Source organism: Nuphar pumila, chromosome 17 (genome assembly GCF_984573655.1).
Source record: "Nuphar pumila chromosome 17, dmNupPumi1.hap1.1, whole genome shotgun sequence".
NCBI lineage: Eukaryota > Viridiplantae > Streptophyta > Magnoliopsida > Nymphaeales > Nymphaeaceae > Nuphar > Nuphar pumila.
The window spans coordinates 80776095-80787111 of record NC_143265.1 but is presented as its reverse complement, the minus strand read 5'-3'; the positions used below and the strand labels follow the sequence as shown (position 1 = coordinate 80787111).

General features: G+C 41.9%; 1 protein-coding gene across 1 annotated transcript; it reads left to right on the top strand.

Moving 5' to 3' along the window:
• The first annotated feature begins 485 nt into the window (after positions 1–485).
• Positions 486–10514, top strand: LOC149812440 (uncharacterized). The gene is made up of 4 exons (XM_089993048.1): positions 486–1533; positions 1690–1830; positions 10337–10406; positions 10508–10514. The coding sequence occupies exons 1-4, from the start codon at positions 486–488 to the stop codon at positions 10512–10514; spliced, it is 1266 nt and encodes a 421-aa protein (XP_089849174.1).
• Positions 10515–11017: the final 503 nt, after the last annotated feature.

The following is an 11017-nucleotide window of genomic DNA, read 5'->3' as shown; positions in this document are numbered from 1 at the left end:
AAAATTGAGTCACTTGAGGGACACAATTGTCTAAAACAGTTTGTGACTGCCAAATTGCGGGTTGCCCACAAAGAGGGGAAAGTAGAAGATGCTTCTTGATTCAATCAAATCAAGGACTTTTTAATTTACAGCTGTCATGCATATTTATTTAATGTATACCTTGCTCAAGCTATAAGCAAATTTCCATAGCGATATGAATCAAATAATTAGAAGTGCAAATCTTCATCTGATTACATACCAAGTGGGAATATAAAAGGATCCATGAGCGTAGACGGCAGAACATATGGGTTGTGATCTCTCTCTCTCCGAGTACAATCGGTGGACAGGGTTGCAAATAGCCTTCGTAGAGCGAAATCATTGGCCCGTTCGTAAGCCCAGTTTCAAAAAGTTGGATTAAGCTCAGTGCGACGTTCAGTTAGGCAAAGGCGCACTAGGGTGCTCCCTGATTTCTTATCATGAAGATGTGTATTTGGAATATTAGGGGCATGAATTGCTCTCGTAAGCGATTGTTTTTAGCAAACTGGATTAGATATGAAAGTCCGGACATCGTTGCAATTTGTGAAACCAAAATGAAAGATATTTCGTTATCAGTGGCGTCTTACTTATGGAGAGGTGCAGCTTATGCTTTTAAACCGGCCGTTGGGTTTGCTGGAGGCATCTTGCTTCTTTGGAAAGCTTCTCTTAAGGCGACAATAGTGGATATTGGTCTATATTCCATCTCTCTTTGTACAAACGTGTTGTCGTCGCTACAAGATGTCGTCTTCACCTTTGTGTATGGTCCTGTTGTGTCGTCCTCGCGACCAACTTTCTGGGCTGAATTGGACCGAGTTTTGGTTACCTTTGGAGCTCTTCAGTGCTTAGGAGGAGATTTCAATTGCCTATTGTCTACGCAGGATTCTAGTCTACCGGTTCTTCTCAACTCCTCTATTAGGGGGTTTCAGGAGTTTGTTCAGCGGAACCAGCTGTACTCGGTACTTCATGTGGGGGAGCAATTCTCGTGGTCAAATATGAGGTCTCGCCCTTGCTTACGGATACTAGATCGTGTTTTTCTCTTGCCAGATCTATTTCACGCAGTACCGGATGTCACTGCCTGCCTGATGCCGCGGACCATGTCCGATCATGGACAACTAATTGTTTCTTGGGGCGTAGGCTTTAAAGCGTGTCGCAGGTTCTCCTTTGAGGAATGGTGGGTTCGTGTGCCAGAATTTCAGCAGCTGGTTGGTCAATCGTGGGCTCAACCGGTTTCAGGATCTTGGGTGGCCATCCGCATCCATGCAAAGCTTCTTCGTCTTCGGCATTGTATTAAGGAATGGCTCAGCGTTAACAACCTGAACAAGTTTAGGTTCATCGGTCAGTGGGAAGCTGAGCTCTCCTCCTTAGCCCAACGTCAGGTTGATCTTGTTGGTGTGACGGAGGGTCAAGTGCTTCAATTGCAGGAGCGTATCGTTGCCCTCTCTGCCCTCGTTGCAGAATGGAGAGCGCGAGATGAGCTTAAATGGAAATTGAGGGGCAGAGTTGCATGGTTGGCAAATGGTGATGATAATACACGATTTTTTCATATGAATGCATCAAATAAGTACAGAAAGAACAGGTTCCTCTCGATCGAGATCGATGGATGCCAGTTTGATCAGCATAATTGCCTGCCAGCTATTACTTCTTATTTCTCTAGGCTGTATTCGACTGACGTAGGCATTGGGGGGGTCATCAGCGATATGGGGTATAAGCGGTTGGCGGCAAACCAATCTGTTCCTCTGCAGTCTAGATTCACCGAAGCTGAGATTTCAGATGCTATTAGCAGCTTCTCAGGATGGAAGGCCCCAGGCATTGATGGTTTTCACGTAGACTTCTTCAAAGCTTTTTGGCCAATTGTTAAAGCCGACCTGGTCCAGTTGTTCGATGAATTTTATCGTAATGCCAGGCTGCCTAAACCATACCATGTGGCAGTCATTTCTTTGATTCCTAAAAGGCAAGGGGTGTCAGACATATCCAACTTCAGGCCGATTTCGGTGATGGGCGCTCTGTATCGCATTATATCTAAGGTGTTGGCTAACCGGTTGCGCGCTGTCATTGATCAACTCGTCTCTCCGAATCAGGGGGCTTTTATTCCAGGTCGAAGTGTGCAAGGGTCATTTATTTGTGCAACTGAGCTTCTTCACTCTTTACAGTCGACTGGAGCACCGTACTTCTTGTTAAAATTGGATTTTTACAAGGCTTATGATAGTCTGGCATGAGATTTTTTGTTTGAATCTCTAACAAATATGGGGTTCGACAACCGGTTTATTGCATGGGTTAAGGAGCTGGTCACGAAATCAGTGTCGTCGGTATGCATCAACGGAATGAGAGGGGAAAAATTCAAGTTGGCTAGAGGCGTGCGACAGGGTTGTCCCCTAGCCCCCATCCTTTTTAATATCGCGGCAGAGGGTTTACCTATTCTCATGAAAAGGGCAGAACAAACAGGTTTCTTGAATCCGTTGGGCATTCCTGGTTTTGTTGGTCACACAATTCAATATGCAGATGATACTTTAATATTTGGTCATGCGAATGTTAATCAAATGTCTAGGTTGTGCTTCATTATTAAAATATTCGCTGTAATTTCTGGCCTTCGCCTGAACGAGAGCAAGTGCGCTCTGGTCTTACTCAATGCTGACCCGCTCCTCCAATCGGCTGCTGCAAGGATCTTCAACTGCCCGATATCCAACCTTCCTGTTAATTTCTTGGGTCTATCATTGCACTCACTGCAGCCGTCGAGAACTTCGTCTTGGACGTCTACTATAGAGCGGGTGCAAGGGAGATTGAAGTCTTGGAAGGCCCGATATTTATCCTTTGCGGGACGATTGACGCTCATTCGCCATGTTTTAGCCAGATTACCAGATTTTCGTATGAGCATGTCCATTATACCGGCGACAGTAGAACGAACGATTAACCGTTTGCTTTCGCACTTTCTTTGGTCTGAAAATGCGTCTCAAAAAAAGTACCCACTTGTTTCTTGGCAGCAGATCGTTCTCCCGAAGCAGCGAGGCGGCTTAGAGATTCCGGCTCTGAGAAAGAGGAGCATCGTGTTAGTCTTGAAGTGGGCTTGGGTCGCTTCCACATCTTCATCTTCTTGGGCTACGTTTGTTAGGGAAAAATATGGTAGTTTACCTTACTCCCTTCTTTCGACGACCAGTTCAGTGTGTCATTCGTCCATCTGGTTGGAGTGGCGGAAAACACTTCGGTCCTTCAGTGACAGGGATCTTAGGCCTGGCCATGGCCGCCCGTGGCTTCATTGGGCCATGGCAAGCGGAGATAGGTTCTCAATTAAGCAAGATTACTATTCCTTGCTGCCATCCGGGATGGATTGGTTTTCCATTGATTGTATATGGGGTAAGGGGCCCGCTCCAAGGGCAAAGGCATTGGCGTGGTTAGTGGCTCTGGATCGTGTTCAAACCCAGATTAATGTCAGGAAACGAGGGCTTCAGTTTCCAAGCATGTGTGTTCTTTGCGAGAAGGCGGTAGAGGACACGACTCACCTATTTTGGTTTTGCTCGGTAGTATTAGACCTATTCTTTCAAACTTGGGGTGCACCGCCGGTTCAAACGCGTTCAAGTTCTGTTATTCGGGACCTCTTGTTTGGTCCCATGAGTTTACGAAACAAAAAAAAGGGAGATTATTGTGGCGGGTATGGTTGTTTTCAGCATGGTGGGTGATATGGACCGAAAGAAACGATATCTTTTTCAAGGGCATCAAATTCAATTTTGGAAGGCTACGTCAACGGGTTATGTTTGATGTGTATCTGACTCTTAAATTACATAGTAGAGACGGGGGTTTGGATCTACTTGTACTCTGAACTTTGCACAATCACCATCTAGATGGTGGCTGTCTTACTCTTATGTTCCTCTCTCATCCAATATTCGGTTGGATGTATTTTGGTAATGTTGAATGATAAATGTTCTCTCTCTCTCTCTCTCTCTCTCTCTATATATATATATATATATATATATATATATATAGAGAGAGAGAGAGAGAGAGAGAATAGCTATGTAGGTGCTTGAACATTAGGTGCCCTTTTATTTTTAAATTCTGACTGTATAAATGTATCCATGTACTTGATTTTATAGGGATCAGTTCTTAAAGTGTTCAATTCGGACACTTGGGTGAGTTTTTATATCCAAAATCTTTTTAAAATTTTAAGGCTCTAAATATCATTTTTTCATCGAAAAACACATGATTCAAGTGTGGATTCTTCGTAAATTGACCATGCCCAACATATTTATGGGTTGGAACTACGGAAAAAAATATTGAAAGAGCAGAAAAACCCATCAAGCATGTATTGCAATCACCTAATGTTCAAGCACCTAGACTCTACTTTATATCTGTATATATTGGGTAAATATTGGCTACTAATTATGATAAGAAACTAACAAGTAGAAATTACAATTTTTTTCAAAAAAAAAAATCAATTTTTTTAGATCAAGTGTTAGAGATGTGATCTATGGTTTTATTTAGTAGAAAATTTGTTTTGAATCATGTATTTATGACAAGTAATTAGGCTTTTAAAAAGTTCCAAAATTCAATGGCCCACAATGTGCCAAAAATTCATAACTCAAAAGCTCACATTTTTACATAAAAAAACATGATCCAAGACTTGATCCGAACAAACAAACATTAATGTTGAACATATTTATGTGGTTAGATTGAGTCGATACAACTTGCACCTATGATTTCTAGCTCATTGGTTTCTTACCTTCAGCAAATATTTTTTCATATTGGGTAAATATTGGTTAATAATGAAAGTAAGAAACTAATGAACAAAATTTACTATTTTCTTCAAAAATTTCATTCTTTTTTAAATCAAGTGTTAGGGATGTGAGCTGCATGGTTTGTTCAGTAGAAAATTTGTTTTGAATCATGTGGTTATGACAAGTAATTAGGTGTTTTATGGTGTCCAAAAGTCAATGCCCACAATGTGCCAAAACTTTATAACTCAAAAGATCACATTTTTACATCAGAAAAGCATGATCCTTAGCAAACAAACCATGATGAATACATCTTTCCCTATGATTTCTAGCTCGTTAGTTTCTTACCTTCATTAGTAGCAAATATTTTTCTATGTATAGCATGGTTTGTCATGTTTAATGCACCACAAGATATCATTTTCTATATGGTGAAAAATCAATCACTCACAATCATAAAGATAAGGGTGACTTAAAAAATTATAAATAAGGATATGAATGGATCATATTTTACGATTCCATTTAGTGGGATTTGGTAAGACAAAACCATATTCAGTTATAATAGGATGTGGATATGGTTTTGATTTTTTACTACTAAGTACAATAAATATTCAGATTTGACATATCTGAATTTGGTTACATGTAAAAAACAAACAGATTTGATAGGAGCTTTTCATCCAAGTCCAAATCCGAATCTTAACCAATTTAGCCAATATCTGACTAGTTTGATTACATCTCTAGATATAAAACATTATGTATAAGTCAAATTTAACGCATAGAAACAGCAAATAGGACATCATATATATATCAGCTCAGAAAAATATATTTTTTATTGAAAAAACATGATTCAAGAGTCGATTCTCACTAAATCAAGAAAAACACATCTAATGGTTCACATCTGTCATAAAACACCTAAAACCTAAGAGGCAGAACCAGAAATAGGGCCTAATATGTTCAGTTCTCATATATATATATATATCACCTAGAACCTCTAAAAGTCATTAGTGCATGCTCTTCCGACGTGATCAAACCTCATAAATGTATTCAGCACGTTTTAAATAGTAGAAACCGATTTTTGAATCATGTTTTTTTTCTTTATGAATGTGGATTGCTCCCAACTAAGGGTGGCAAAATCTGACACGACCCGCCAATCCGACCCACCAACCCGCTTCTTAAGCGGGTTCGGGTTTGGCTTAAACGGGTTCGTGTCGTAAACGGGTCGACCCGCCTTACCCGTTTATTAAACGGGTCGGGTTTGTGTTAGGGGTATGCCAACCCGGCTGACCCGTTTAATAAACGGGTTAGGCAGTCGGGTCAACCCATTTACCCCAACCCGGCCCGTCAACCCATTTACCCGACCCTGACCCGCATGCCAACCCGACCCGCCAACCCGTTTACCCGATCCGACCCGTTTATTAAACGGGTTAACCGTGTCGTGTTGGGTTACCCATTTAATAAATGAGTTGGGTTCGTGTTTGCCACGGCCGACCCATTTAATAAACGGGTCAGGTTCGTGTTGAGGTATGCTGACCCGCCAACCGACCCGATTGCCACCCCTACTCCCAACCCACCTCCAGCCTAGTTCCTACTCAACCCAGTACGAGACCGAGTCTCAAGGCATAGATTAGTGAGTCACGCATATTTAGACCAACATTTTTTAAACACGAGGAGCGTTAAGGAGTACTTTGATTGCCTGAAAGGGCTTTGCATGCCTAGCTAGGTGGGTTTATGACAAAAGTTAAAAATGACAAAATCTCGGGAATAAAAAATAAATTATAAAATATAAAAAATAATTTTTATAACTTGGTGGTTTCCATGATAAATATCTTTTAAAAATATAAATATCGCAATATTTGTCATGGTTTGAAAATCTCGCAAGAAATTACCAATTTAAACGTTCAGGCAATCTCGCGATATTTGTCACATAGGGTGGGTCAACTTAAGGCATTTAAGTTGGACAACATTCGGAATTCGATAATTGAGGCATGCATCCCTTGCGGCAAATATTTTTTTTATATTTACACGAAGAAAGCACCCCTAAAATAAGAGACTTAGCCTAGTTGGCTCACCTGCTGTACTTATGGTCACTGTCCTAGCAGCTTAAAACTCTATGAACTTACTCCTCCTTTACTGGGAGGCACCATGCTTCTGCTTGCACAAGTGACACCCATGAAATTTGAACCTAGACCACCGCCTAGCGACCTGGGCCCTATCCCTACTATGTCAAATCCCTTTGGGGCCCCTTGCCGCAAAGTTGAAGCTAACAAAACTATCTCAAGTTGGCAAAAGGACAAGTATTAATAGAGTTTTATACTGCATGCAACGAAACAAGGATCCTGTAAAAAAATGTTGTTTAATAAGGGTGGTTTCTCCTTGTTATTGAAAAAAAAACAAAAAAATATATATATAAAAAAAGATTATGTTCATCACACAAAATTTATTGATCAAGGAGAATTTAGGCTAGGAGTGGCAAAATCTGACACGACTCGCCAACCCGCTTCTTAGCCAGGTTCGAGTTTGGCTTAAACGGGTTCGTGTTGTAAATGGGTTGACCCGCCTAACACATTTATTAAACGGGTCGGGTTCGTGTTAGGGGTATGCCAACCCGACTGACCCGTTTAATAAACGGGTTAGGCGGGCAGGTCAACCCGTTTACCCAAAGCTGACCCGCCAAACCGCCTGCCAACCCGTTTACCCGACCCCGACCTCTTGTTCTCCCTTTCATGAGAGCCCTCTAAGTCCTCTCTTCTGCCGGCGATGCCTAGCCACTACCGGACACCACAGGCCACCTTGCCTCTCTTCACGCCACCGATTGCCACTACAAGTTGCCGAACGTTGGTCGCCACCCTCCAATCGGTCACCCCCGAGTATCCTCCTCTCTCTCCTTATCTCCCTCATTCTCTCTTTCACAAAACCCTGAACCAACCTCTGTTGGCCACCCTCTTTTGTCGACATAGGCACCTGACCTCCGTCGGGTCAACCTTGACAGCTCAGAGCACCAGCCGCCATCCACCGACATCCCTCCCTGTTGGTTCTCCCCCTTCCTTCTCTCTTTTCTCTCCCTACGGTCGGCACCGACCTTTTCCCCTTTTGCTTCCTTGTTTCAGGTTTACTAGGGAACTAACAGGACCCACCAACCGGTTGGCCTTCGCCGGTCATCGGCGTAGGCAACCGCCGATGCCCTGTTTCCCTTTTTATCAAACCTCACCGTTGTTAGCCGTGAGGAAGAAAAGGGAGGAAAGTTATGTGTCCCTTCCATTCGCCTGGATCCTGATCCCTCTTCTCTGTTTTGATTCAGGTTTCACTAAACCGTAAACCTTACTCGACTCGACCCGTTTACCCGACCTGACCCGTTTATTAAACGGGTTAACCCTGTCGTGTCGGGTTACCCGTTTAATAAATAGGGCGGGTTCGTGTTTGCCACAGCAGACCAGTTTAATAAATAAATCAGGTTAGTGTTGAGGTATGCTGACCCGCCAACCGGCCGACACGACCCGCCAACCCGACCCTATTGCCACCCCTAATTTATGCATCATGAAAGTTCTTGGAAAAGGCACGAGGATTTGATTAAACGGATAGAAGGCCACATGACAAGAGCAAAGACAACCACATGAATAATGGAATGGAGACGTTGCAGACGAAAATTGTTTGTTTCTTTATCATTTGAAAAATTGAAAAAATGCTCAACAAAGGGATCGTCCAAGGCATCTTCATGATAATACGCCACGATTACCGTAACGATACAAAGCAAATCGTTGCGTGTTGATTCATATAATAGTCCTTTTTCCTATGCAGCACAGATACATTAATCAAAGTCAAATTACTCTCTCTCTCTCTCTCTCTATATATATATATATATATAAAGTCAATTGACTCTCTCTAGAGAGAGAGAGTAATCCCACCTACTAGAAATCATAGTTATAGGTTGCATCTTATCAATTAAAACTTAGAGATTTACTTAGCATAGTTTATTGATAAGCATCATGTTTTTTATATAAAATAATTTTTTAAATCATAACATTTTGGTACATTATGAGCTATTGATTTTTTGAAGATCTGTCAGAATCACATGATCCAAAACTTATTTTTCAGTAAATAATGTTTGTTGATCATATCTGTAGGGGGTCTGATCAACAAAAAAAAAATGTTCAAACTTTTAAAATTTAAAGCTTTTATTAGGTGGGAGTAGGTGCTTTCGTATCATTACTAGTATATATATATCGCTGAGGGAGAGAGAACCACCTCCAGATTTTTTTTTAATGATGAAAAAATCCTCACCAATAATCGGGTTGCTAATTAATGGATCTGCTGAGTAGGGGTGTCAATGGGTTAGGTTTACCCATACCAAACCCTATAGGGTCCAGGTATGGTGATAAATAAGAAGACCTGATAAGACCCGGGTCCGGACATGAAGATCCGATTAATACATGGATCTGGGTATAGTTTGGGAAATTTTATACCAGACCCGTCCCTGACCTAAGTTCCGATTAAAACCTACAGCTTTTTAATGTAAAAATGATAAAAATTATTATTTTAACAGGTATAGCCCCGATCTGGTTCATGTAGTTTTTATTGAGGACCCGGGTATAGTTTCTCTTATGGTGGGTCCGATTAGACCTGGGTCGAAACCCAATACCATACCCAAAAAATCAGGGCCAGGTCTGGTTGTTCTACCTGGGTCCTAACCAAACCCTACCGGTTGACACCAGTACCTGTGAGGCTGAGAGAGAAAGCGACCTCTCCAGAGTTTTTTTTTTAATGATGAAATCATGAAAAGGTCCCACCATGAGAAATTGATAACCAAAAATCAGTGGAAGGATGACCAATCATAACGACCCTACCATCCTATGAGAAAATGGGATGTAGATGTATAGGGATCTAAGAGGCCTCTCCTTAGATTATTACATTCCACTTCTAAATAAAAACCTAAGAGATACTTTTTGGTTTCTGATACTTCTGTTGAAGTATCAGAGTGCACACAATCAGCATGGACACCCCAAGAATAAACTTTCAGAATATACCCCGGTTAGATCTGGCTAGCCCATGGCCTCGGGTAAATTGGGGAAGAGGGGGCATCAATATGAGTGTGTTTGAATGCACTCGGATCCGAAATCTTAGGATCTCATATTAGATTTCTGGTCCGAACGCCCCTCCAGGTGATCCATTAGATCAGAAACCCACGGACAGAGCCGGACCTGTCAAGAGGCCAATGAGACTTGGGCCTCAGGGCCCCTGGGCAAAAAAATTTTTTAGGGGCCCATTTTTAATAGGGGTTTCATTTTTAATGGGGACCAAAAACAGCAAAAAAAATTTTAGGGGCCCCAAAAAAATTGGAAGCGCTGCTCTCGAACTCCTAGGGGCTCAAAAAATTCTGAGGCACTATCCCCAAACTTCTACTATTAATCAGGAGCCTATTTTTAGGGAACCCATTTTTAATAAGGGCTCAAAAAATTTCGAGGCCTTGCCCCAGAACTCCTGCTATTAACAGGGAGCCCATTTTTTCCCTCCGCCTCAGGCCCCATAAAACACAGGTACGGCCCTGCCCACGGATCACTGTGTTTTTTGGGGGAACTTAGATCTGATGATCCTTTTTTTTTATATTTACACTAAAAAACTGTTTTCAGGAACAATGGTTCTGCCTGCAGTACTTATGGTCATTGTCCTGGCAATCGTAAATCATGCATTTGGGGGAAGGTTAGATGAGTCAGATCTGTCATGGGACCCATGTCAGATCCGACCTTGATAAGCATTTCTACAGATTAGGTCTTCTGTTTTTCTATTTTTGCTGTTTTAAGCTATTGAGACAATTCAGCTCCAAGGGGTTTGGTGTAGTGGGATGGGAACTAGGCCGCAAGGTGGGTGGTCTAGGTTCAAATCCCATGAGCTTCACCTCCTGCTTAAGCCAAAGCATGGTGACTCCCCGGTGGCGAGGGGTATTCCCTCAGAGTTTTACATTATCCGGACAGCGACCATAAGTAAGTCTGTCCGAGCCCGCCCAACTAGGTCTATGACCCTGGGGTGGTTTCACCAAGTAAAAAAAAAAAGTGATTGAGATAAAATTGAAAAGTTTCAAAAGTTTTTATACTAAAAAAAAAAGAAAGAGAATTCAAAGGTCTCTCTGACCCGGTGGATATTTTGCAGTGATAGATTGCCCTGTGACAACAACCGGCAATACCAAACTCATGCTCGGACTTGTTGGAGACATCACAAACTTGAATCTGACTCAACCCCAGACCTTTAGGATATGAGTCGACTTTTTTGGGGAAAAGGCGAGAATTTGTACTTTGAACATTTGGCTTCTTAGA

Bases quoted from the DNA above. Each gene is read 5' to 3' on its own strand.
- LOC149812440 (XM_089993048.1), top strand. From the start codon at position 486: ATGAATTGCTCTCGTAAGCGATTGTTTTTAGCAAACTGGATTAGATAT. The intron at 1,534-1,689 runs GTGATGATAATA...CGACTGACGTAG, and splicing joins AGTTGCATGGTTGGCAAATG to GCATTGGGGGGGTCATCAGC. The intron at 1,831-10,336 runs GTTTTCACGTAG...AACTGTTTTCAG, and splicing joins GAAGGCCCCAGGCATTGATG to GAACAATGGTTCTGCCTGCA.